Source organism: Gossypium raimondii, chromosome 2 (genome assembly GCF_025698545.1).
Source record: "Gossypium raimondii isolate GPD5lz chromosome 2, ASM2569854v1, whole genome shotgun sequence".
Lineage (NCBI taxonomy): Eukaryota > Viridiplantae > Streptophyta > Magnoliopsida > Malvales > Malvaceae > Gossypium > Gossypium raimondii.
In genome coordinates this window covers 2,234,474-2,262,463 of record NC_068566.1, presented here as the reverse complement: position 1 = coordinate 2,262,463, position 27,990 = coordinate 2,234,474, and the positions used below count along the sequence as shown (strand labels likewise).

At 32.2% G+C, this 27,990-nt stretch overlaps 2 protein-coding genes and 1 long non-coding RNA gene across 3 annotated transcripts; 1 reads left to right on the top strand and 2 right to left on the bottom strand.

The window, feature by feature from the left end:
• Positions 1-68: 68 nt before the first annotated feature.
• LOC105787637 (uncharacterized) lies at positions 69-4,115 on the bottom strand. Its single transcript, XR_008191654.1, has 3 exons — positions 3,331-4,115; positions 1,511-2,455; positions 69-853 (listed from the first exon to the last, which is right to left on the bottom strand). It is a non-coding gene; the product is annotated as an uncharacterized LOC105787637 (long non-coding RNA).
• Positions 4,116-12,967: 8,852 nt separating this feature from the next.
• On the top strand, positions 12,968-16,143 carry LOC105787636 (probable inactive receptor kinase At5g67200). The gene is made up of 2 exons (XM_012614119.2): positions 12,968-14,458; positions 15,426-16,143. Exons 1-2 carry the CDS (start codon positions 13,042-13,044, stop codon positions 15,983-15,985), a joined length of 1,977 nt encoding a protein of 658 aa, XP_012469573.1. The 5' UTR covers positions 12,968-13,041; the 3' UTR covers positions 15,986-16,143.
• Positions 16,144-16,999: 856 nt separating this feature from the next.
• LOC105787635 (kinesin-like protein KIN-4A) lies at positions 17,000-26,517 on the bottom strand. Its single transcript, XM_012614118.2, has 26 exons — positions 25,973-26,517; positions 25,286-25,432; positions 25,033-25,182; positions 24,613-24,866; positions 23,839-24,026; positions 23,630-23,754; positions 23,091-23,127; positions 22,543-22,634; positions 22,213-22,317; positions 22,007-22,120; positions 21,714-21,807; positions 21,387-21,499; positions 20,908-21,006; positions 20,719-20,832; positions 20,494-20,610; positions 20,315-20,395; positions 19,709-19,780; positions 19,400-19,493; positions 19,294-19,325; positions 18,881-18,978; positions 18,698-18,796; positions 18,387-18,605; positions 18,076-18,238; positions 17,828-17,983; positions 17,442-17,747; positions 17,000-17,284 (listed from the first exon to the last, which is right to left on the bottom strand). The coding sequence occupies exons 1-25, from the start codon at positions 26,087-26,089 to the stop codon at positions 17,535-17,537; spliced, it is 3,093 nt and encodes a 1,030-aa protein (XP_012469572.1). The 5' UTR covers positions 26,090-26,517; the 3' UTR covers positions 17,000-17,284; positions 17,442-17,534.
• Positions 26,518-27,990: the final 1,473 nt, after the last annotated feature.

Genomic DNA, 27,990 nt, shown 5'->3' with positions numbered 1-27,990 from the left:
TTGAAACATAACAATGGAAGTTAGGCAACCATATAAGCTGAAAAAAAGAAAAGAAAAAAGCCAATGGATGAACTGGAAATTAGGCAATCTAACAGAATGTCTCTAAAAGTGGCAAAACAATCAACAAGAAACCTAATATTCCACCATGTTTAACCCCAATGATCTTCTTGCACTGGAAGAATATGGCAGCCAAACATCAACACAAGAATTCCGAACCATAATAAGCATCCAAGCCAAAAAATATGGAACTTTCCCTTTTTATATTTACCACTCTCTAGTATTAGATAATAGATAGAGATATCTAACTACCAAGGCTAAATCTAAACTACATAGCAACTCTTTCAAATATTAATAGAATTAAAAGAGCCCATAAGCCAAGCTAATGAAAAGCATAGTGAACAATGAACAAAAACATGGAAGGAATTCCTGATATAACAGCATTTCAACCAACATGGATTTGAGCAGCATCTTGTTTCTTTAAATCTACTTCTGTATATAATTTTTCTTTACCGATCTAAGTACTTCCATAAATAGGAAAACTTCCAGCTCGAAAAAAAAAGAGCACACACAACCTTTCACTTAAAACGTGAAACACGTGCTTAAGACGAAATTGATAAAAGGAGTTAGTGCACCCCGCCAACCCACATGGTCTCTAAAAATGGCAAACCACAAATTAACATAAACGGCCGTTCATGTTCCTTGTCTCATTGTTCATTAAATTAAAAGTGTTCCATGCAAAAAATGGGCGTGCACTTCATACAATTATCACTCATAGCTGACTTGTCATCTACACTCATCCCATAGAAGAGATCATCCACATTTTTTCTTCCCTTAATAGTGTGAAATGAGACATCTGCAAAGGGATCATCATCATTTTTCAGTTCTGATAACACTCTAGAATAACGTATTTTTATATATTAATTATGTATTTATTATGAGTCTGATCCTACTAATTTGAGCTATTTATGATCTTTTATCTCATAGGGGCTAAATTTGAGACAAAAGTAAAATTAAGGGGCAAAAGCATGAATTTAGAGATAAAATGGGCCAATGTGCGACACAAAGAAAAGTTGGTGTCAAAAGTGCAAGCATGGAGGACACAAGGGTTGAAATACAAAAAGAAGAGATTTTATTTTATTAAACTCTATTTTAATTATATTAGGATAATTAATATTGAGATAATTATTAAGGATTATTTTTAGGATTTTATTTTATCTTTATTTATCTTTAATTAAATGTATTTATCTTTTAGGAATTTAAGTAGGATTAGACTATCTCCCCTAGCACTATAAATAGGGGGTGAAGTGACTCAAAAGAGGATCTCATCTTTTTCTGAAAACACTCTCTCCCCAAAAGTCTAGGCTTTTGTTCTTCTCATATTTCCTTTCAATAAAATTTCCATTTTTATTTTATTTATTTTCTTTTCTACCCCAACCATGAGCCACTAAACCCATCTAGCTAAAGGTTGTCGAAAATCCCCAAAAGGGTTCATGAGGCTCAGAATACGTACTTAGCCATCTCAACGAGTATTCATCGTTTCTCCGCACTACGGGGCTGACACTTCCATCCATGTCCCTTAAGAAGTAAGCTTTTCAACGTATGCAAAGGCGGCCGCTTTGTATGTTTTGGGAAGGTTGCACAGTCGGTTTGTTAGCTTACTGCGTCAGAGGTTGGTGAGCCCAAGAGACAAAATGGCGTGGGATTCGCCATTAAGAAGTGTTGATCTAGCATAAGACGATCCCACAGAAGCGATTGTTGGCTAGAGTCAGGTTCTACCAAATCGTAAGTCTAAATCCTTGTAGCTGGTGGTCGTAGGCGTCCTCTTCCACTATAACTGGCTTATTCAAGTTGGGAAGGATCATCTAAAAGCCGAGGATTGAACCCAAGGTGGAACGAGACAACTGGAGGCTGGAATCTCCCATAAGAATTTCCTTTCTCTCAACTCTATTTTTAATTTCTCTAATTTTCGATTCAATATTCTTAAATTTGTTTTTATTTTATTTTTTGTTTTCAAATCCAAACGTTTAATTTTGTTATTTTTTTTTCAGGAACCCAAGTTTTCTTGGGCAAGATTCTGCCTGGGATTTCACGGAACAAGATATTTTGCAAGTCCAGTCCCTGAGGATTTGACCCTACTTCCCTTTTACTATTCTTTTTCATTATTTATTAGGGATAGGATATTTGGGGTGCTTTCAACGACCGCATCAAGTTCACTGGTGCTGAGATTAGTACCAATACCATCTCCAAGTAAGTCATCAATAAGAGGTGTTGCTGTCCGTACTGTAGTATTTTGATCATTTTGATCTTTTGTGGAACTATCTAGTCCATTGTAATCATCTGGATCACCAGTGTCGATCAGGTCAGGTATTTGAACAAGTGTGGTCTCAGCTTTCAAAAACTTTTCTAAAGTACTTGCCAAACCACCAGGTTGTTCCCCATTCAAAATGACTAATACCTGTTTAATAAGCAAATATATATAAATATATATATCAACTGTGGCATCTATTTCATTAACTTAGTAAATTGTATCCTACCAGCGTTAAATTAGTATTTAGTGTAAATAATAACTTTTTAAAGTCAGAGAGCACTATAGATCATAACATTTAAAGCAATAAATATTGAAGTACAATATCATATGAAGATCATGATTACTGTCATCTTGCTGAAGAGAAACCAAAACAAGGGAACTCTAACATAATGTGACATCAATTGAGAGCCATCTTAAAATATCTCAATCTGTAGGTTCAAGGAAAAGGTAGAGATGGAACTGTCCTCAAATAATAATGGAGAGGAAACAAAAGACTGATCAAAATGAAGGATCTTAATTCTCTGAACTGATGTTTAAGGGGAAAAAATGAAGCAGCAACCAAAATTTAATTAATAGATAATAGTAGTTTCCTAGATTTTTTAATTAATATTAGTTAAAAGAAGCACCAACAAACAACACATTAGATTTGCATAAATATGCCATCAATAAATGCAATACCTTAATTAACTCAAACAGGATGGTAACTCAATTGGCCTTCCTACACTTATCATGAAACCAAAATACAAATAACATTTCAAGTGAACCTCAAAAAAAATATATTCCATATCGCTAAAAGCAAGTTCTTAAGCATAAGTTAGTTCAATTTTCCTTTATTTCCCATGACATTAGTTTACAGAATGAGAGCTTATTGTAGTTGCTACATAAAACAAAAGGGGAAATGAGAAAGAACCTACAAGCATGCCATAAAAAACAATGCCCTGGGCTAGCATTAAAGCATAACAAAAATGATATTTTCATCTTTTTGATTAAAAGTAAAATAGAGGGTTGACTGAGATATTTACCTTGTTAGCCTTTTCTCTGAGGGAAGCTTGAGGAGACTCAGAACATCTCAAAACAACTTATTTGTTCTCGGTAAAGTAAGAAGCCACAACTAAGAAATGCTCATCTTCCTTTTTCCTCAAAATGGACTCAAGCACACATACAACTTTCAGATACTATGGTTATCAATCCTCATTTATTGCAAGAAATCATTTTAAAACTAAAATTGACAGAAAACAAATTTTAAATTAACAGAAAACATAGTTAACATGTCTCAGCATAAAGCCTTCATCTTTTGTGCAAACAAATTTTAAATTAACAGAAACCAATACATGAACTCCAACAAATTTCAAGAAATGCAAATAAACAGAACTCAGCTAGTCGAAATCACAAGCCATTCGGAAAACAATAGAATCAGACAAACATGCAATAGAATAAGCAAATAATAGAACCACATTGAAAAAAATTTCATTTGTTCAATCGAACATGCAATACAAAGAAAAGTCGAATGGAAAATGCTAGAAACGAATCAAAATTAGGAGAACAAAAACAAATATTCCAGATTTTGGCAAAAGCAAAACTAAATCAATTTTACAGAAAAGAAAAACAGGAAAGAGTGCGAGCATTTTTCGTTGTTGATAAAATGGAGAAAAGAAAAGAAACGTAAGAAGAAAAGAAACGTACCAGAAGAAGAAGCAGAAATCGATGGAAGGAAAAATCGGAGAGGATGAGGGGCAGAAAACGGAAAAGAAAATGAGAATTGGGGGAATCCCTATTTGGCGCTTTCGGTGGGGAATGGCTGTTACAACCAATTGGGGTAATAGGGGCAGAAGGGAATCGGGGTGTAATAACCAAACGCCCGTTTGGTGGTGGGCCCGGGGAATTGGGGGAATGCATATCGATTCCCTCCAACCAAACATGCTGTACGTTTTAGAAAATATAATCAAACATCGCTTTCAAATAAATAGATAGATACAAAAATGTTTTTAATACGAGATTTTAAGAGTTTGCGTCGAGTTTCAAGATACACGAAAACTAAATTTTCATTCATTTAACGTCAGATTTGGCCATAATATTTAGGCTGGGTTTGGGATGTTACAAATTAAGCCCTTACCTTTTATTGCACTCAATTGCCAAAATGCATCAAAAAGGCACTTTAATCGTTAACTTTAACGGTTAATTGTTACGCCCCTATTTTTTTTTCAGTTAAAGTCACCATGTGTAACAACTATGGCGTGACATGTGGCAAAAAATGATAAAAAATAAAAATCAATAAAATTTACTAAATTTATTAAATTTTAATTAAAATAAGAAATATTTAATTTTTATTAAAATTTAGAAAAGATTATAAAATCGTAAAAAACATAAAAAGTTGTATATTTTATAAAAATCGTAAAAATTTATATAATATATAGAAATATAGAAAAACAATATAATTTTATAAAATCGTAATAAAATTATAAAATATAAAGAAATATAAAATTAGTAAAGAGTTATAAAAATTATCATACTAAAGAAGCATTTTATAATTTTTATAACTTTTATTGATTTTATTTTTTTATCATTTTTCGCCACATGTCACGTTATGTTGTGATATGAGAATTGTTAACTTTAACGGTCAATAGTTAAAGTTAACAGTTAAAGGTCTTTTTTTATACTTTTTATAATTTTTTATGATTTTTTTACTATTTTTATATTTTTCTATTATTAGTAAATTTTAAATATTTTATTATATTTTTATTAAATTTTAATAATTTTTATAACTTTTATTGATTTTTATATTTTATGATTTTTTTTGTCAAATGTGTGGTTGTGAGACAAGGTGACTTTAACTGAAAAAGTTAGGGGCAGTTAACTTTAACGGTCAACTGTTAAAGTTTACAGTAAAATGGTCTTTTTTATGCATTTTAGCAATTGAGTGCATAAAAAAGCAGGAGCTTAATTACTTTTTTTTTTAAAGTTTGAGAATCTTTTGATGTATTTTAAAAGTTTAAGTACCCAATTAAGTAAAAAAAGACTTAATTAAAAATTTAAGAGCTTTTACGCCTTTAAACCTTTTATAATTTAAGATTAATCTCTCTCTTTTTCTCAAAATTTCATTTTATTTTTTAATCAAAGGTCAAATTTCCAATCTAATATGGAGAGAGAAAGAGAGAGAGGGATGCTAAAGAAATTAGAATAAACCTTCATCCTTAACATTATCTCCTTAGGTAAATGTTAGTGATGTTGAAGGAAGAAAATAGAAATTTATTTTATGAAATTTAAATTATAAATTTTGAAGAGGTTAATGTGTAATTTTATCATTACATTAATTATTATTTAAGAATTTGTGAAGGATTAAACTAAAATTTCTTTTTTATAAGAATCAAAATGTAATTTTATCATTACATTAACTTATAATTAAAAAATTGAAGGACTAAAAGAAACTTTTACTATTGCAAATTGCAAATCACCAATTAACTAAGATCAGCCAAATCCAATTGTCTTACTTTTGCTTTTGTAATTAAAAAATTATTAATTTATTCATAAATTACATTACTTGTCTGATTTGACACGTTTAATTCCTATTAGATTAGATCAATTACCCATTAAAATATTATAAATTATCATAACTTCGTTTTGTTTGTATAATCAAAAGTGATGTTCTTCGGATTAAGTTAATTTTCTTAAATATAGGTTGTTATCATGGATATATACTCTTTTTAATATACTCATAGTCTATCTCCAACCCTTAAATAGGAGGATAATGTGTTTTAGTGCACACGAACTCATGTATTCCTGTATTGACAACAACACCGATCCCAATCGAACTAAAACTCAATCACTAATATTTGCTGCTTTTAAAATAAATGTACAAATTTTCTTTCAAATTTATTATGATTAGTTAATTAGAGTTAAATTAACTAAATAAATTAATTCTAACGTAAACCCTAAACTCGATTTTATCATAAAAATTTATAATATGAATTAAAATAAAGTGACTCGAAATTAGTTGAGACTTAAGAGATCAGGAGCCGTAAACCAGAATTGATCTAGTCTAGATTGATTTGATCTAAGGATTGGGATTGCTTGGGTGCATCATTCAAAGGCCTTTAGGTCCATCTCCCATTGGCCCATTGATCACTGTCACATCCCAATCCACTTCACAAACATAGTTCATGATAATTGAGCTGAAAATTTTATGGAGATTAAAGAAGTTAGTTTAATTAGATAATATTATTAAATTTTGTCATTAAATTTTTGTTTTAAAATTAACAATTCAATAATTTTTGTGTAAGAGATTAATAAAAATCAACACATATGACAAGAAATCGGCAATTAAAGTTTATGACCAACAATTAGATTAGCTTCTTGTTGAGTAATTTTATCTCGTCTCTCATCAACAAGAGCATTTGGGTATTTATGCTATCACAGCTCACGATCTGGCCCTATTGTTTTGTCTTAACTTCATCGTTTTTAGGATTGATATTCCGTGCAGGCTCCAAGCCTGTTAGACACGTGTTTCGTCCTGGGTCGCCTACAGTGTACGCAGTCCTCTTTATTCCTGGGATTGGCAGTCTGAGTAGGCTTTAGGCCCATTGGACACGTGCTTCATTCTGGGTCGTCTGCAGAACACTTGATCTCACTTCTGTGAGCACCTTGGGCCTTCAGAGAGCACCTTGGGTATAGACGGACTAGGGTCGCGATTCTCACTCGGTTCATGTGAGCTAGATCAGTGAACTCCCCTGCTCTTCTCGCACTTAATCGTTCGGCGGGACCTATTCGGATCATGGGTAGCTGACTTGGGTATTATCTAAGACTCAGATTAACTATCACTAATATATAACGCTTCTTAAAATTTTATAAAATATAAAGATCAATTTTAACTAATCAAAAAGATGGATACCTCGAATTTTATAAAATGAAATGATAAAATTTAAAACTAACCCTAAAAAGATGATTGTAGGGAGGGTGGTAGGAAAGATAGATTGAAGTATTATAGTGACTTAATAGCTAAAATACAAGCCAAAAGTCGTTTTTGCTTCACCAAATGTTCTGGTTTAGTTCTAAGGTAACCTGCTACAGATTACCATTTGTAGAAACATTATGGAGGTAGGGTTATGCCAAATTATTTGATTTTTAGATTGATTCTGCCCTCAACAAACAATAATCATTATTTCTTTCTTTCTATATTCCTTTATATTACAGATTATGGATTTGCCTTTATATGGATAAAGTCGGTCAATAATTCACACTTATTTATTACATAAATATAAATATTGCCTATGAAAAACTTGGTCATTATAGATGGATAATTTTACCAGGTTAAAGATGCCAACTCGATCAATCACATGAAAATAGTACATTGGCTCTCAAGCATTGTCGGACAAACAACAACTTAATTGTAAGGGAGAGTATGTGGTTCTTTTTGTCGGTTCGGTTGATTTTTTTTTTTTTGAATTGACTTTTTTGATTGAATTAGAGTTTAAATACTGGCATAGCCGAATTGATTTTAGGTCGATCAATTCAGTCAGCTAATCCACATTAATTATTGAGTTTGAATAATATATACTTATTTTATACATTATAAATTAAAAATATTTTTTAATTGAATCAATATAAAAATTCAAAAATTGATAATCGCTCGAAATAATTAATAAAACCGAACCCATAATAAAACAATATTGATATGACATTTGTGGATTGGTCAACTAGGGCATCAAAATATTTCCTCATCGAAATTGAGGCAAATGTTGAAATATTATTAAAAGAAATGCAAAAGTTTTTTTCTTTAAAAAAAGAAAAAGAAAAAAGAAAAAGAAGAGCACATGTCTCAAGTGCATTTTAGCTTAGAAAGATGGCATGGGATTTTCAAAAAAAGGTAGAGAGGGGAATATCCCATGAATCATGAATTAGAAGGGCTACCCATGTTAGTGGAAATATAATTATGAGAATATAGTTTTTTTATTAAAATATTTATATATGTATTTAAAAAGCAAAAACATTTTATATTTGTTATTGAAATTAGTGTAATTTGAAATATGATTATATAATTTGATTAAAAATCATGCAATTGATATTAATAAATTTTTAGGTTGTAAATTACATTTTAAAATATACACTGTGAAAATTAAAATAAATAAATAATAATATATATAGGTTGAATAATAATATCTAATACGTTATATGCCTCGTATTTTTCAATTTTTCTTCTCTTAGTTAAACTCTATTTTTAGTTTTTCACCTCTATTATACATTTAGGTATTAGCTTTTACAAGCTTTCAGAGAATTTTGTGTTTACGTTTTGAGGGTTCTTATTTTGGTTTCGGGGTTTAGTTTTATCTTCATATTTTGTGCTTTTTGTTTTTGTTATTTTAATGAAATTATCTTTACCCGTGGTTTTTTACTCTCTTTGGAGAGATTTTTTCACGTAAAATATTTATATTCGATCTTTTCAATTTCTTCATTATTTTACTTATTCGCGGTTTAAATCGAATTTATCCTCAACATTAGTTTAAATTAGAAATTGAAAGAAATAATATATCGATCAAAATATTAAAACACTCTAATTACTTTTTAACCCTTCTTCTATAAAAATTAAAAAATATGATATAATTTCAAAAGTAAATATATTTTATAGTTTTTAATTAAAATTGATGTTATTTGAATGATAATATAATTTAATTAAAATCATATAATTGATATACTTTATAATTATACAAATATATACATTTTTTAAAAGGCATTGTAAGTAGTGATTCACCACCCAACTTAGTAGTGGAAAGTGGAGACAAGATGGAGGTTAAATAAACATAAAATAATTTTTTATGTTTCCAAATAATTTATTATTGTAATTAACAAAGATTTAGGGTAGATTTGGATGAACGATTGGGTGTGGTGTGATGCATTTAGTTTATTTTTTATTTCACGCTACAATATCTAATTTTACCGCCATCGCTATTTGTATACTAACTACAGCTAAATGCACCGCCCATCTAAACTCACCCTAGAAGAAAAGATTTGGGTTTTATAAGTTATATAATAATAGTATTATAAACAATCAAATTATTAATATTATTTTACTTCACAATTAAAAAAAATTCTAATTAGTGGGCACCATGCTACCATCAAGAAAATTTTAGATCTAGGATGCAAGTCTTCACCCTTTTAGGAAGTGGGTTCTCCTATAGCCAGTTGAATTTTAGATATAATATAAAAATATAAACATATATTTAATCACTAATATACCTTTAATATACATATTGCATTTATTTTAAAATTGAACATATTTAATAACTTATATTATACTTAAAAGGACTTAATAGAATACAAAGCAATTTATAATGTGTAATTTGCATGCTTTTTCAAGGGCTTCTTTCAGGTACAAATATGGAATAACTTCATCTGCATAACTTATTATACACATTTTCATATTTTTTTTATATAATTAATATTTTAATAATTTAATCAAGAAAAATAATTAGTTTGCAGATATGATAAATCTAAATTAACATTCGTTGCAACGACAATTGAAATGAAAACAGGTAGCGTAAAAAATAAGACCAGAAAAGAATTAACATAATTGGCTTAAATTCAATCTACCCTTACACAAAGAAATAGTTGCAGCCCTAATGCTGACCCCAGTTGTTACAAATCGCTCACCTAAATACCTCACAATACAATCAAGAAACCTCTGCAAATAAACATGGTCTTCACTTTAAACTTCTCAATATGAAGAGTTCTAGAAAAACCCCATTAAATAAATATGATATTTATATCTAAAAATAATATTTTAATTACCAAGAGATAATAAGACTTTCATGTTTATCCAATCACCTTAAGCAATTTAATTGGGACTTTTTAAAATCCTAATCGAACTATGCTTCGTGTTTTGTGAAATATGCCACACTCAAGTTTGGACCGAACTCAACACAAACAAAACCTATTTAAAAGCTCAATTCGATAGCCTAAGTAGAGAAACAATTTCGTTACAACAGGACATGGAACGAGCAGTAGCATCTTTCCCAACATTCATCAATACAATCGTACTTATCATGTATATAAAAATTTAAATCAAATCTAATATCTTTATAACATCAATCAAACCTACAATCTTTATTAATATTAACTGATTTTATTTTATTAAAATTTAAAATAAATTATTCCTTAAAAAATATTCATATTAACATATTTATCTTCCATCCAAAACCATCCAAAATAATATAGAATATTATATTAATAAGATTAAAATTAAAAAAATTATATATATATATAAAGCATGATATGTATATATGTATGTAGGCATACACACCAAATGAAGAAATTTGAAGTCTTTAAAATGAAGCAATGAACCTTTTTATCTTTCAACAATAATTCCATATTGCGAAACAGCTCATAGAAATCATGCCACACTACCAAACAAATCTTAAGTTTGGAAACGAAAATATATTAAAATATTAATAATTTTTCCCCGATTACAAATTAACATCTGTCGAATCTGTCTTAATTCGTCTGGTATGAGTATTATTGTTAATCTAGGAAGAAGTAAGTTTGAGTGTGCTGAAACGTATTATTCTCCTATTTATTGGTTGAGAAGAAATTATAAGTAATTTTAAACATTGCGTAAGAAAAAAGACCAAACATAATCAAAACTTATAATGAGATTGTTTATACTTAGATCAATTTGTTTAATAAACGAGGGCTTCGATAATTTATATTATAAGACAAAAGTCTTATTTGATAACCTATTTATAAATCAACTAAAAGTTAATGTTTTTAATAATTTAATTTTTAATCAGTTTGGTAATTCATAATAAAAATCACCCATATAATATTTTCTATAAAAATTAAAAATATAAGTAGATAAATAATATTTTTAATTAATTTTATCTTGTTTTATTTCTTTTAACAACATATTATCTTTAAAGGCATTGCATTTAATATTTAACTTTTTTAAATACTGTGAAATATTTTTAAAAAAATAAGTATAAAATAGAAATTTATAATTTGAAATTTACATTTATTAAATATTAATATCTCCTACTTAATTTTAATTAATATATTAACCAGATTTTGATTTTCTAATATTAATTCAATTATTAATTTAATATTTAAATATATGAAGCTAATCAACCGTTTGCTTGACTAACGTTTGACTTCATTTTGTGACTCAGTTAAAAGACTCAAATCTTTGTCTTTGCTTCCTTTAATTTATTTTATTACATTTCATGCAATCAGATTATGAATACGCACTCTCGTTGGCGCGTGACTGATGCTATTATTTCCTTAACTAATTTTGGTGGCTATTTGGTAGGTAAAATAACGACAGAGGTCCTGTAACAAAAGTTAGATTGCATTTTGCCCCTCTACTAAAAAATGAGCAAATCAATCCTTGTACGTTAGATCAAATAATAATTTGGTCATTCTGTTAAAAATTTCATCCAGTTTTTCTATTAAAAGCTGGTCTTTATACTACAATATAAGATACATGTGGCACGCCATGTGTAATTGTTTGATTATTCCGTCAATCGTATTAGTTTTTAATATTATAAATAGATGAATTTTTAATGAAATAATCAATTTGCTCTTTGATTTAATTTACTTATTTTTGAGTGAAAGAGGTAAAATGCAATCGACTCTAATATAAGGATCTTCAGATACTTTTACCCTATTTGGTATCTTATAGTAATAGTATTTTCTTCTTTTATTTATGGGACTATTTATTTTGTGGATGAAACATAAAATTAAGTACATATTAGGCAGTCTAACTGTTTTTTTATTCATTCAATTTGACTTTTGGATATAAAATAAGAGAATTTATTTTCTTAAAAGAAAGAATTTATTACTAATTCAAAGCAAATTGACATGAAATTGCCTACAAGAAGAGATATTTATGAGCCGAGTTAAATCGGGTTTTGATTTGATTTATTTACAATATTAGTACATTTATGTTTGCTCAAGCTCATTTTTATCCTGAAAAATGAGACTCAAATTTTGTCCAGATCCGTTCATATAACAAAACAACTTTAGGGACTAGTTTTAACAAAACAACTTCAAGTGCCTATTTGATAATCAAAATATAATTTAGGGTCATTTCACTAATAAAGTATATATCCAAAAAGTAAATTAATACGGTTAAAATACCTAGGAGGTCCCTATATTATAAAAATTAGATCAAATTAGTCCCTTTATTATTAAATTGATTAATTTAGTCATTATACTGTTAAAAAGAATCAAATAAGTCCAAATCTTAACAAAGTTAACATTTATGGTATAAAAATGTTTTGCAAAATTATTTTTGAATTGCAATTCAGTTCCAAACAAAAGATTTCATTTCCAGAACCATAAAAAAATTTTAAAAAATATCAATGTTGTTAAATATTAAACGCTATTTTTAAAAAATTAAATGTTAAAACTATTCCAACTTGGCATGATTAGATTCTTTTTAATAGCACGAGGACTAGATTGATCCATTTAATAGTAAAAGGACTAGTTTGATCAGGTTACTATAATAGAGGGACCTCTCGGGTATAGTCTCCAATTTAGTAGTGAGAGTAAAAAAAAATGAAGTGAAGCTGTCACGCGCTGTTGAGTGGGGTAGCTAAAGAATGATGTTTTGTCTGAGTCACGTGACTCTTTCTTCTCCATTTCTTACAATCAATTAAAACAAAATGCAGACTATAAAAATAATAATCAAAAGCTTCAAACTTTCAAAAAAGAAAAAAAAAAAAGTTCAAATTTTTTTACCAAAAAAAATGCCAAAAACAAAGTTCAAACCTGTACTTCATCTCTTCTTCTTCTTCATCTGGCTTCCAATACCCTGTTTTTCTAGGCCTGTTATAACTTACCCTCCACAAACCAGTTTACTCTTCTCCACCGACGCCGTTTCGATCCTCTCTTTCAAGTCCAAAGCTGACCTCGACAACAAGTTGCTTTACGCTCTCAATGAGCGCTTCGATTATTGTCAATGGCGTGGCGTTAAATGTGCCCAAGGCCGTGTTGTCCGTTACATCCTCCAAAACGCCGCCCTACGTGGTGTTTTTCCCGCCAACTCACTCTCAAAGCTTGACCAGCTTCGGGTCCTTAGCTTACGAAACAACTCACTTTCAGGTCCTATCCCTGACTTGTCCTCTCTTTACAACCTTAAATCCTTGTTTTTAGGTCGTAATAATTTTTCCGGTACTTTCCCACCGTCGATCTTGTCACTTCATAGGATAACTTCTCTTGATCTTTCTTATAATGAGTTAGCCGGTCCGATTCCGGCTAATTTAACTGCTTTGGAACGGTTGAATGTCCTTCGGCTTGAATGGAACCGATTTGACGGACCAGTCCCGGCGTTGAACCAATCTTTTCTACTCATTTTCAATGTTTCCGGCAACAATCTGACCGGTAAAATACCAGTGACGCCTACTTTATCGAAGTTCAATACGACGGCGTTTTCATTGAACCCTGATTTATGTGGGGAGATTATCAATAAAGCTTGTGCTTCTCGTGCTCCTTTTTTCGGTTCTCCTTCAGCATCCGGTCCGTTAGGTCAAAGTGCGGAGGCCCAAAGCGGCGGCGGCGGTGGGGTTATGGTTCTTTCACCGCCTTCTTCGCCGAAGAAGAGTCACCGGAGAACTGGGGTGGTCCTTGGGTTTACCATCGGCATTGCTTTAATCTTATTTTCAGTATTGTTAGCTTTAGCTGTGGTTAAAAAACAAAGAGTGGACTCGAAAGGGACAAAGCCGACAACGATAGCTTCACCGGAAGTAACAAACTCAAATGCCGGAAACTCGAGAACCCATATCGGAGAACCACCGGAGAGGAAGACAATGATGCCGGAAATTCAAAGGCTGAAAAAGAGTGGGAATTTAGTGTTCGTCGGTGGTGAAGTTGAAGGTTATAGTTTAGAACAGTTAATGAGAGCTTCAGCCGAGTTATTAGGGAGAGGTACAATGGCAACTACGTATAAGGCAGTGGTTGATCGGCAATTGATTTTGACGGTGAAGAGATTGGACGCTGGCAGAACAGCGGTGACCGGCGGTGAAGCTTTTGAACAACATATGGAGGCTGTTGGTGGGTTGGTACATCCCAATTTAGTGCCCCTTAGAGCTTATTTTCAAGCCAAAGGTGAAAGACTTGTGATCTATGATTATCAACCCAATGGAAGTGTTTTCAATCTTGTTCATGGTAAGATTTTATTTCACTCTTTTTCTTTTTTGTTTGTAAGTTTTAGGACTTGGGGTTTACTCAGTGAGTTATGGCCGAGTTTCCCATTGAGTTAATGTTGATGGTGCAGGGTTTTCTATTGGGGGGTTAATATTTGAAAGATAATCAAAATGGGGCCTTTGTTTACACGTTGATGTTTTGATTAATGGTGGGGTAATGCTATGGACTTATACACATTGGATTCTGTATGAATTGAGGAAACAGTAGTGGAAATATTGAGAAAAAAAGTTGGCAGCTTTTAGAACATTATTGTCCTCAAACTAGACATCTCAATTGGGCAAATCTTGTTGGATTAATTTGGATAGCATCAATTTAAATACTAAAACTTTTAAGTTATTTTTGTTTGATCCAATTTCAAGTTTGGGTTGAGTGATTCAGGTTTTAGAGTTATATGATTTCAGATTTTTGGGTCAATTCAGGTCGTTTATTGAAGTCATTTTGGGTTTGAATGGTTTTGAATTCTAGTTAGGTTAGGTTCGGGGTAACTCTAGTTTTGAGTTTTCAATTTTTTTATGATCAAATTTAGTTTAGACAATTAAGTCTAACTCGTTTTTTAATTTGATCATAGAAAGTCGACAATTCAACTTTGAGTTAGACCTGAATCCATTCTAAACCCTATGCCCTGAATGACCCAAATTTGCTTACTTACTATTTTGAATTATTAGAAAGTTCGAAAGTTGAAGTTGAGATTAACAAGTGTTGGATACAATGGAAATGCATATTGTATTTTCAGCAAGAGAATTTGAGTTCAAACGTTAAGAGATAATATTGTTAGGAGGAGTAGTTACGTACACTTGAAAGAATTAATCTCCATGGACGGACATGAAGGATACTTTAGTTCTGAAAAGAAAAGTTGAATTTGGGATCATTGGATGCTATTAATATACTTTCATTGCTTATAACTGATGTGGGATTATAATATGAACAGGTTCAAGATCCACAAGGGCAAAGCCACTTCATTGGACATCATGTTTAAAGATAGCTGAAGATGTAGCACAAGGCCTTGCTTACATCCACCAAGCATCAAGGCTCGTCCACGGCAACTTGAAATCCACCAACGTGCTCCTCGGGACCGATTTTGAAGCCTGCCTTACCGACTATTGCCTCGCTGTCCTCGCAGACTCTTCTTCAACCGAAGATCCCGATTCTTTAGCCTATAAAGCTCCCGAGATTCGAAAATCCAACCGCAAGCTCACTCCCAAATCCGACGTTTACGCTTTCGGCGTCTTCTTACTCGAGCTATTGACAGGTAAACATCCCTCGCAACATCCAGTGCTCGTGCCCCATGACTTGTTGGAATGGGTTAGAACGATACGAGAAGATGATGTAGGGGAATATCGTCGGCTTGGGATGTTGACTGAAGTTGCTAGTGTTTGTAGCTTAACGTCGCCAGAGCAGAGGCCAGCGATGTGGCAAGCGTTGAAGATGATACAAGAGATAAAAGAGAGTGCAATGATGGAGGATAGGGCATCTTATGGACATTCATAGCAAATGCATAAAAAATTATGCATGTTTCAAAGAAGGGAAGCAAATTGGATTTTATTGTGTGGTTGGTATTCAAGGTTTTTGTATATGACGATCCAATGTTATCTATTATTATACGTGAGGTAAGATTATACCATGTCTACGAAAGGCTTTATTAGCAATTTTCATATCTATACTAGGGTTAATTGAGTTAATTTCATATCAATTTAATTATTAATTACTAATTTTTTCTTTTACAAAATAAGAGATGTTATTTTAAGAATATTTATATGTTTTTGCCTTTTATAAATTCAAAAAAAATGTGAACTTAAATTCGCATTAATTTGTGAAGAATAAGAGTTTGAATTTAATTTTAAATTATCCCTTGATTATATAAAAGGAAATGCCCTTTTACGCCATTGCCTTCAAAAAAATTAAATTGTTATTATACCAATCAAATTTACATAAGTTGTCATGTCTTTTTTTTTATAAATTTGTTTCATTAATTTTTTACTTGCATCACAAACATGTCATAATCTAGTTTTTGTTAATTTTTATAAATTTATTACATTATTTTTACTTGCATAATTAATGTGTTATAATCTATTTTGATTTTCTTTTTGCGGTTAAAAGTAATGATGTTTAAATTAGATTGAACAAACCAATCAAACAAGTTACCATCAAAATAGCAATTTAGAGAAAGCTGTTAGAACGATTGAATTGAGAATCGATCCTGATGGCTTGACTAATTCAATTTTTAATCCAATTTTGAAAAACTTAATTAAAAATACTTGATTGGACTAATTTCTTTTATTATAGTAAGCGAGCAATTTAGTTGCAAATAAATAAATTAAATGGTAATAAGATTTATATGCTAAAAAAAGATGTCATTAATAAGGTGCTTTGTAATCCAGAATTACTGAAATCAGCAACAATCTGGTTCTTTGATCTAATAACACTCAGATACAACACAATTACACGACATTTGAAAAACAACTAAACACTGAAAAAAGAAAGCTAATTAGACACAAATAAACGTACATGTCAAAGTGTTAAACTTCTATAAACCTTTTTAACACTTGGCACATAATAAAAATGCTGTAACTATTATACACAGAAAAAATAAAAATTCGATCAATCGTACAAAAAAGACATTCCATTTTTCATGATAAAGAATAAACAAATAAAGCAGAGAAAACTACAAACAATGGAAAAATATATGAATGAAATCACAAAAGTCCTTTACCATCACACTACGGTTGCATAAGCTTCATTGTTTAGACACATCCAGGAAGACCAACCTCTTCCCTATTTACAACATGCCTGCATTGATGGAAGATCAAAGAATTATATACGAAATCCGAAAATTTTCAATTGCATGGTTTTGTTGGGTGTTTACACTCGGTGGTCGGAAAAGCAACAAAAATTTTCGATGTTTATTATTGTGTGAACAGAGAATTAAACAACAAAAGGGGATTACCTGGGTTTATTTTCTTGGTAAGCCGTGGAGATCCATTATGACAGTCAAGATGTATATATACATGACGAAGAAGGTGGTGAATGTAAGCTTTTATCATATCCGGTCAGTTAGAGCAAGTGCACGAGGCTTTGATCTCATGATGGTTTCGTCGCTGTGTTTGATCCATTCTGATAGTTTCCATGGTTTCTGCCATTTCCATCTAAATTGAAGAAGCCATTGGTGATGACTTCTCTTCCACCTCCAGAGTTTTCCGGTTTGTCCCTTGGTTGTCAATTTCATCATTGATAAATGTCCAACTGGTACCATCTGTATGGATAATATTTTTAATTTCATGATCGAGCAGAAAGACAATAATCTCGAGACTGAATCGAGCAGAGATAATTTACCTTTCGTGTTTGATCTAGAAATGCTGCTGAGTCTCTAACAGATACATTAACAAACCCAGGGGTAAATTTTAGTTGCTTAGGGGCTGGCAGTGACACTGGTGAAAGAGGACCACTCAAATCATCGGCAAAGTGCTTAGACGAACTGCGAGAGTTCCCCTGTGGAAATCCATTTATTAAAAAATGGGAATAGAATATAAAAATGCATTAAACATAAAAAAAACGGGTGACAGCAGAGATGATAATCTCACCGAAGCTGATGTAGCTAAGGCAATAGCAACAGCTTGCTCCCTCATCATTTGCTCCTTCACAAGCTCTTTTTTCTGTGCCTCACTTTGCCATAATAGAGCTGTGAGATCCTTTAATTGCTGTTTGAGGTCCTTAATTTCCAAATCTTTCTCCCGCAAGTGGCACCTGTTCATACAGTTTACCACGGAAATTAACATTCAAACTTGACATAATCTTCATGACCTTTAAAATAGAAAACACAATTTTATGTTTCTCGCAGCGACCTCAACCAGAAAAATGAAACGGAAAAGATTTGGGACTTCACTAAGTGCACCTTGATTCTCCAGTAGTGTTAAACAAGTATTGAAGCAAGTTCTTTGCATCATTTATTGAGCGTACTTGATTCCACCGCCCACGAACCGACCCACGTTCCCTTTCTTCTGCCTCCGAGAGTTGTGAAGCCATTGCCGTGAGTGCATTTGAAGACATGCTGAGCATGTTCTCAAGGGAGGCTATTCTTTCCTTTCTCGCATTTGGTGACATAGATAACAATCTACTTTTTGGAAACCATAATTAGCTCATCATAGTTACTGATTACACTATACTTGCAGAAAATATTTTGAGAGAATATACAGAATAAGTTACCTAGAATGTCCTTTGTTTACTCTGTGAGGAATTTCACCATTTGAAGACAACTGATCCACTTGTTTCAATAAGGTTAACTCCTCTGTCAGAGCAGTTTGCCTAAATAATGATTTAAACATCAGACAGTCAGAAAGGTTATAATGGATAAGTGAACGTAAGAGAAGCAAACCGATAGAAACTTACACTTGGATCTGTTTCTCATACGCAAAACGAACTTCACGTACATTCACCATTACTTCTAGCTCATGATCAAGCCACTTTTGCATAGATTTTTCATTGCTCTAAGGATACAAAAATCGAAATGAAAAGCAGCCAATATTAGCTATGAAACTAAAGTAACTCAAAATCAACCCTAGCTCAAGAATAACTTAAAAAAGTCCGTTCCTTTTGTGATCAGATGCAAAATAAAATACAAACTAACCACTAAGCATAATTTTAATTTATTCACTCTTTAAAACCAAAATATCTTTTTAAATGACGGTTTGAACTCCTGTCACTTTGAATCAGGATTATAAACATGCTACTAGATTTCATCAGGTATTATTGACCCAGATTAACAAATTTGCTTACAAAATGCTTAATCATACATCATTTACCTGTCCATTTGGTGTATGTCCATTGTGATTAACTGAAAGGGGTAACAAACAATTAGTATATCAGATAAAGAATTATCAATAGATTAATTTCACAAAGTAAATTTACCTGAGTTGTCACGTATAGAATATTTCCGTGCCTCCAACAACTCTTTCAGCCTTTTGGTAGCCATTGCCGCCTCTTCTGTTTTCCTTTGAAGAACCTGGAATAGGAAGTTTGATGGTTGGTCACTGAACAGATAAAACCTTGACAACTAAGTGGTGTGTAAGTAGCCTAAAAAGAATGTCACAATGTTTCACATATAGGGGGGAAATCCCTTGGGAACTTGACTGATCACACCTCAGAATTCCAACATTTTTAAACACCGAGGAAATAATAAAACATCAAACATTAATCATGTCTGTCATGATCCTTTACCTGTTTTTGGCGTTGATTCAGGGCTTCGAGCTTATGCCTTTCATACTCATTCCTCCTTCCCTCTTTTTTAAGCTGTTCAAGAAAAGTAAAATGTCAAAATAAAACATAGGATACAAAACGCAAGCATGACTGGCAGAAGTTACCTTCCAAAGTTTTGAGAGAATTGGAAGGAAAAGTTTACCAACAAAAATAGTTCTTAGTGTCTATTACAATGCAAGATTAGATAAGCAGGAAACATTTGTGAACAAGAAAGATTCTAATAAGATGTCCCTACTGAAGGTCCTGATAATAAAGTACTTCATTGAGAAACATAATGATTTGAAGTGGAGGATGTTAACTCTGTTACAGTTGTGCAACATTTTATTGGAATTGGAAGGAAGCACAAGTGATACAACTGTACCCTGTTCACCATAAACTTCAATAAAATCTAGATAACAATAGTCAAATTAATGCATGCTCAGTTGCTTGCTAACTCAAGTTTTTGATTCACCATATTTCATAATGAAAGACATCTGTTTTTGAGGTATGAACCCTTCTGCATTTAAGATACATGAAAAGAAAGGAGAAGCTGGAACTAGAATATTTTGTTCATGAAAAGTGAATCACCTGCAACAACTCTTTTTCACGATAGGCCTTCCATTGTCGAAATTGTTCTGCCTCTTGTTTTATCTTGTGCTGTAACTGAACCTGCAAAAAAGAGGAGGCATGTTTCAAAAAATAATAAGATGTTTGATTCTACAATGCATGGATGTACACATAGAAATATCACTCATGTAAAAACGAACTTTTTGAGCCTTAATGTACTGTATTTCTGCTTGCAACCGTTTTGCTGCTTCATCACTTCTCTGTTTCTGCTTTAAGAGCTCAACCTGGTTTTCCTGTTTCTTCTTGAGATCAGAAATCTGAAGTTGGAAAGAGGAAAAAAAACAAAAAAGTAATAGAATAAAATGTTAGAAGTTAAAAACAATATTTTCTCATAGAAGTACACTGATTGGATATCATAATGTCACCTGTGCCTCAAGCGCTTTTAGTTTCTGCACATTGATCTCTTGCGCCTTTTGAATTTGTGAGTCAGAATTAGCAGCACGGTTCTCGACTGCAGCTAACAAACGATCTCTTTCTTGCTGGGATTGTGTCATATAAAATTAAGCATTGGAGCAGAAGGCATATAAAACTACAGAAACTGAAGGTCGTATTACCTGCACAATTCTTTTTTCCTCCTCAAGTTCCGTGATTTTCTTCTGAAAGTGCTGCTTTAGAGCTTCAGTATCAGTTCCTCCAACAAGTTTCATCTCAGACTGCACAGGAAGTAATGCACTGAATTAGTTCACGAGAAGATCAATGTAGTTCCTGCCAGTAATCTACCAGAAACATATAAGTCTATTTAGAAGATAGGAAAATGTTTTTTAGAAATTCATGCTAGTGCCTTTCCAAAGCTTTTTGAGCAGGACAAATGCTTCTTAAAAAATTATTCAAAAGACAGAATATGAAGATCTCTTTTGAACTCTAGCACGAGGCCTAGAGCATGAAAAAAGAAATCTACCTAGGAGATATCAACATTTATTTCCTTGTCAAACATGAATCTCAATTGGAATAATAAACATGCTCTTTCAAGACTACAGTCCATTCATTGGTAATTTATATGTCTGCAAGAAAAAACAAGAAGCATAAAGGAAACCTCTTTCTGCTCCAAGCGCTTGTTCAACTCATTCAATTCTCTATCCATGTTATTTCTTCGAAGTGCATGCTCCAATTCTTTATCTACTTCATCAATTTCTCCAGGATTGTCATCTGCAGAAATCAGCAATTACCCATTAGTAACATTGCACCTGTATCTTTTGAAGAAGCATAGGATCCAGAGGAATTTTTCATGTTATAGAGTAATATAGTCTATTGCATCAGCACAACACAAGGTGAGATTGAAAATGAAAAGTTCATGTGAAAGGACAACTCCTTTTAGTTCCAACATTATGCAATTCAACCAAATAAGTGAAATAGTGCGTACCTGAAAGAACTTCATCCATTTGATAATCAGGTAAGTCCATACTTTGAATGGCCCTCTTATGTCCATCAATTTTTACAAAACATGAACGGCTTTCCTGAGATGTAGAATGAAAGTATGGTTATATAACAACCAAGCTAGAATTCTGATGTAAGAATGTTATGAAACAAATACGAATTAACATATTCAATTATTATCAAGGAATAAGATCCAGTTAAAAGCATACTCTAACCAATTTGCAAAGAAAGAGAAAAACAAAAGGGGGATAGAAAGCAACTACATATTCATCAACATACTTGAGCACCGGTTTCACAACACTCTGCAACAGCACGTAAGCTGCGGTATTCATGAAGTTCTCGACGAAGATCCTCATTAGTAGCTTCCAGCCAAGTAATCCTTTCTTTGAGAGTCTGTTTAAGAGATATTTTATGCAGTCATTGTAAAATCTCCACAGGGAAAAAATTGATTAAGAATCCAGTACTTTCGTAGATAACGGTAATACCTGTATGTCTGAAGTAGGCCCTCCTCGAGCACAAAGTTCTGCTTGTAAGTACTGTAGCTGCTGGCGCATTTTTTGCATCTCATTGGATACTAAATCTCTATTCACCTGTACAATAAAAATGCAAATCTGTCAGGTTACCTAAGCTGATCGTCTATGATCTAACAAAAATGATACGATCCAAAACCTTAATGAAAAGGTAAAGGGAGAAGGAGCAATAATACTTTTCATATCAGAATATAAGAACTCAAAACCTGAACAATTTTCTGAAGTAGCACATATAGGATAGAATTACAACAAAAGTAGTTAGAAGAAACAGCCTAGAAAACTTACAACAGGCTTATTCTGGATATTGCGAGCACGATTAGCATATTTCAGAGTATTAAGACTTTCCTCTGCATTGATGTCTGCAGGACTTACACAAGCTGGAAAAGAAATAAAAAATTTACAATGATACATAGTCGGAGAACAAAAGAATATAAGCAACCAAAATCAAGATTTTGAGGAATAATCACTAACATGTTACCAAAAGCAAGATACAGAATACAGAGATCAAGAATGAAAAAACATGATAAAAGGAACCCTGAAGCAGAATAGAAACATACAGGTTTTTCAAGAATATATAATCAACACAATGGAAGGGAAAAGATTCATAACCCATAAAATATATGAATATGATCATTGCATTTTAGATTTTAATACCGGTGGTAAGGTTGACAAATAGTAAACAATGATAATTGGCCTAACAAGCAAGCAGACAAGGCAATCTTAAGTAAGAAATAGCATGATCAAGATGTGTACAGGACTTCATATGTGTAAATCCATACAGAATATCTTCTAAAAACAAGGTTATATAGTATGCTTTAGGTTTAGGGATTTACCTATCATAACCGTTTTGCTGTTTCCACCAAGTGAATCCTGAAAATGAAATAAAAATGAGAAAGAAGTTAAATATAACTTTTATAGTTCATTTAACATTCCTAATTTAATATCATGGACCAAAAGCCAAGATACTTCTGTATCAACTCACAGGAATAAATTTCCTCAAAAAAAAATCACAGGAATAAATATTCAGCCACAATTTAATAAATATAGTTGCAAAAAGAAAATAAGATGATTGGATAGCATAGCTCTAAAGCTTTGCAAAAGAAATGTTATAATATGATGTACACTGTCCACCGAGAACAATGTCATATGAGTTAAAAAAAGCATCTGACATACTAAATTCTATATGGCAGAATGATCACGCTAAATTGTGTTGGAAACTGTTCTTAGCTTGGGACGTCCTCGTAAAAGGAAGAGATAATTGAGACAGTAGATAATACCATAAAATTAACTTTGAAATCTGGCCACTTTTTGGTTATCTAAATGTCACTCGTTCAAACTACTGCTGCATGAATCAACCCAAAATAAATCTTACCTGCAAGAGTCGAGTCAGTTTACTGTCTCGGTAAGGAACGTGCACACCTTCTTTACGCTTTTTCTCATCCCCAAGGGCACTGATTACATTTCCAAGTGCAAGAAGTCCTCTGTTAATATGGATACCTGTTCATGAAAATAAAAATGAACATTTAAAATCAGCATCACACTCAGGAAGCATGTATTTAAGTTTATAATATATTTACAAACCTTCTTTCAACCGAAGACCATCAGAACCTGTTCTTTTAGCTCGTTCAGATCCAGCAAGGTCCACCAAATGGAGCTTTGCGCATAAATATTCTTCCCCCATATCTTCATCCGAAGTGTCATTAACAGCAGAAACTGATTGGATTTTGTGCATTTGTTCTAACGTGATTGTGAAGATGGCATGGGACCGACTATTAAAATCATGCAGAATAGAAGCCCATGTCATTAATTATGAACATTTGCAGGTAGGTTACAAAATGAATAATTCTACTCGAGTGACTAGGGTATGTCACTCAACCACTTTATCTCAAAAATTTTGGGAAAAGAATAATAATTTTTTTCGCAACTAAAAGTTGTTATAGAAATCTAAAGGAAAATACACACACAGAACCATATAACTATTCAGGAATCGGAAATTATAATTTAATTATCAGAAGAACACTCTGTAAATGTCAAATTTGTAAGGATACCAATACTTCCTTTACTAGTTACTTAGTATTTTAACTAATTGTACAGCCCATTCGATTAATGCCTGCAAGGACAATCTTGTTTTATTCTAGTATGATTGCTTAGAAATTTGGAAGAAGTGCTACCCATAGTTTCTTTGAATTCGTCAGTGACATAAAACTCACTATTAGGTAACATCCTCACAAATATATAACGGCTCAATAGTGGGAAAAGAACAAAATGCTTCAAGTTTCTTATAACAACTTTGATCAATAAAAATAAAAGATTCCTTTTGAGAGTGATGGGGGAAAAAATCAGGTAGAGGTTTACCTGGACTGGTTATTCATATTTGTGCTCCCGGTTGCCCTATTTATTGATCCTTGTTCCAGGCAAGTAGCCATTTCTTGCAGTGTACTGACTGCAACTTCAGTGGATCCAGCTAGTGTTATAACTCCACTTGATGATTCACGAATTTGTATGGGTGGCCTTCCTGGAACTGTAACTTTCGCGGCATTTCCATTAGGAGTTACGGGTTTGCTTACAGGTTCAGAATCCAGTAAATCCCTCACTTCTTCTTTCAGGATCTTCATATTCAAACCATCAACAAATTAGGTTAATCCTCGAAAATGATGTGCAATATGTAGAAATGAAACCAATAGCCCAACTATATTTTCGATTCATTAAAGATATTCTAGAGTGACTCCATAAATATTCCAATTGAATTCTCAAGCTGGTAAGAAATAATTTTACCTCTATGAAGGAAACATGTAGCTGGAATTCTGTTTGATGCTTCAGTGTTTCAATTTTCTTGAACAGTGCATTCATAACCTGAGGAATCAATCCTGTCTCAGAACCATCTTTGATGGCTGTCCCCATGGTATATGTTTTTCCAGATCCTGTCTGCAAAATTTGCATAAATCAATCATGAACATTAATATCAAGGCATACAAAAAGCTTATTTAACTTAAAGTAGGTCTCATATATCAATTGAACAAATTATTACCTGGCCATAAGCAAGTACAGTAGCATTGTATCCTTGGAACAAACCATCAACAAGGGGAGCAACGCATTCTTCGAACATGGAACTCGATGGAGAAGCACCATGTCCATAAACATGATCAAATGTAAAGGAATGCGTCCCGATTTGCACCTACAGCCAGAGCCAAAAATAATAAATTATTCTTTGCTTCTCAAAATCAATTATCTTTCATCAAATCTAAGGACATAAGAAAAATCATTCCAGGTAATAAGTAATAAACTAAAAAATAATTAAATCATAAATCCATTAAGCATTACCACCTTTAACTTTAGCCGTGTTTTTCCAGCTGAAATTTTTTTTTATTAAATACAGTGGAGCCAACTAGACATAAATATATAATACTACTCAATAAACCTGTACTTTACCAAAGCCTTTTACACTTAAATAACTACAGCTTCATGATATGTTTTAGTAATCTGACAAATTTCATCGATCAATCTTCACTTACGTCGGTATCCAAAAAAAAAAATCTAAAGAAATTTTATTCAGGCTCTGCATGCAAATATGAAGAAAACAGTATCCTAAACAAAAATCATTGAAATAAACAAAACTGTTATAATTAAAGAAAAGTAATCACTAAAGCCGAAAACTAGAAAAAAAGAAAGAAAAGAAAAAGAAATAATGCTCCAAATTAGCTAAAAAACAGAGTACCTGAGGCTTTCCTTTAGTGACAGTGACACATTCGGTACAACCTTGAGTTCGTTCATCTGCGATTAACGGCCTTATATGAACGGCGACTTTCACCGAACAATTCTCCGTTACTTCCATTTATGAAAACAACAACAAATAAAAAGAATCCGAAGCAAAAACACAGAAACTGAATATCAAAGCCTCAGATTCCTTCTTCTTTTTTTTTTTTGAAAAATAATCTCTCTGAAAACAGAGTGATCTCAACCGTAAGCTTAATAAGCACAGATTACGATTTTGAAAAAAGAAAAAGAAAAGAAAGTGGCGGGGACAGTGGTGGAAGTGGCGGTGGTTGGAGTGGTGGCGAAGGTTATAACGAATTTGGTATATATAAAAAGGGAAAGAGTAACGGAAAGGAAGAGGTTATATGAAAGATATAGACATTAACAACCGCTGAAGGGATCTTTTCTTCTTCTTCACTGCTTCTAAACTTTTTTCCCACCGGTGAGTGTTCGTTCGTTCGTTTGGTTTAATTTAATTTTAACGAAATGTTCTTTTTTTCTTTGTTACCAAATTGGCCTTTCGACCCCAGCATGCTCTTGTTCCATTTTTATACCGCGAAAAAGCGAAAAATACCAAAATACAGTTTTTTTAACCCTTTTGGGGGTTTTTTTGGTAATTAGCCGGGTAATTTACTAATAAAAGTCCTTTTTTTTTTTAATTTACCGAAATGGGCCAACTATTTACTTATTTACCGGAATAGTTCATTTTCTGCGAAATCGCGTCCACTTCAGCTCGATGTCAGGGTACGCGCCAAGAAATCGCATCCACGTCAGCGCGACTTGCTGACGTGGAAGGAAATCGCGCCCTCTAAGACCCGATTTGCTGACGTGGCATGAACAGTTTATGTTTTTTAGCTTGGAAAACTTTGAAAGGCCATAACTTTTGGCTCGGTTGTCTGATTGAGACGATTTTTTTAATTTCGAATAACTTTTCGAGATCTACGCGCTAACAAATGTAGAAGCTTTGTCATAGATTTTCATCGAAAAAGATCCTTTTTTGCCCCTAAATTTTGATTTTTTCGGTTTAAATTTAAATTTTGAAACATTCAAATCATTAATTTCCTTATTTATTTGAATTAAACACCGGATTTTTTTTATAGAATTGTTGTATTATTTTTTCTGATTTGACACGTGTATGGAATAGGTCCGATAAATCGTTAGAACGTAAGTAATATAATTAAGATAATAACAGTGTTTTTATAATATGTCAATTAATTAGTTTAGTTTAGTTGGTTAAGATGCTTGCTCTTTTTCTTAGTACTTTGGTTCGAATCTTCTTGCCAATAAATTTGAATTTTTTTTTGTACTTGTTGCATTTATTTTTTTAATCAATTAACTCTTCAATATTACATTAATATATATTATTAGTACAATAGTATAGACAGATTGACAATTTGAGCTACAATATTATAAATATTAATTACAATACATAATTTAGGGGCAAAAAATCGAAATTTAAGGGCAAAAAAGGATCTTTTTCGATGAAAACTGTGGCAAACCGCCTTTGGCTGTTTGTCAGTGCGTAGATCTCGAAAAGTTATTTGAAATCAAAAAAAATTTTGTCTCAATCGGACAACCGAGCCAAAAGTTATGGCCTTTCAAAGTTTTCCAATCTAAAAAACATAAACTGTTCATGCCACGTCAGCAAATCGCGTCCTAGAGGGCGCGATTTCCTTCCACGTCAACAAGTCGCTCTGACGTGGACGCGATTTCACGGAAAATGGACCATTCCGGTAAATAATTAAATAGTTGGCTCATTTCGGTAAATTTTGAAAAAAAAAAGCTTTTATTGGTAAATTACCCTAATTAGCCTCTTACAATTCTTTATTATAAAAAATAATTATATACAATAAACTGTAATTGTGGTTCAAATGTATACCTGAAGCTTTAATTTTGATTTAATTATACACATTTAAAAAAATAAATGATATTGGATAAATATAATTATTTATGTATACAATATATAAACATAAAATGATA

Bases quoted from the DNA above. Each gene is read 5' to 3' on its own strand.
- LOC105787636 (XM_012614119.2), top strand. From the start codon at position 13,042: ATGCCAAAAACAAAGTTCAAACCTGTACTTCATCTCTTCTTCTTCTTC. The intron at 14,459-15,425 runs GTAAGATTTTAT...TAATATGAACAG, and splicing joins TGTTTTCAATCTTGTTCATG to GTTCAAGATCCACAAGGGCA.
- LOC105787635 (XM_012614118.2), bottom strand. From the start codon at position 26,089: ATGGAAGTAACGGAGAATTGTTCGGTGAAAGTCGCCGTTCATATAAGG. The intron at 20,396-20,493 runs GTTCGTTTTTAC...TCTTTTTTGCAG, and splicing joins AGTACATTAAGGCTCAAAAA to GTTCAGTTACAGCACAAGAT. The intron at 19,781-20,314 runs GTGATTCACTTT...TTTCTTGAACAG, and splicing joins GTGAAAAAGAGTTGTTGCAG to CTTAAAAAAGAGGGAAGGAG.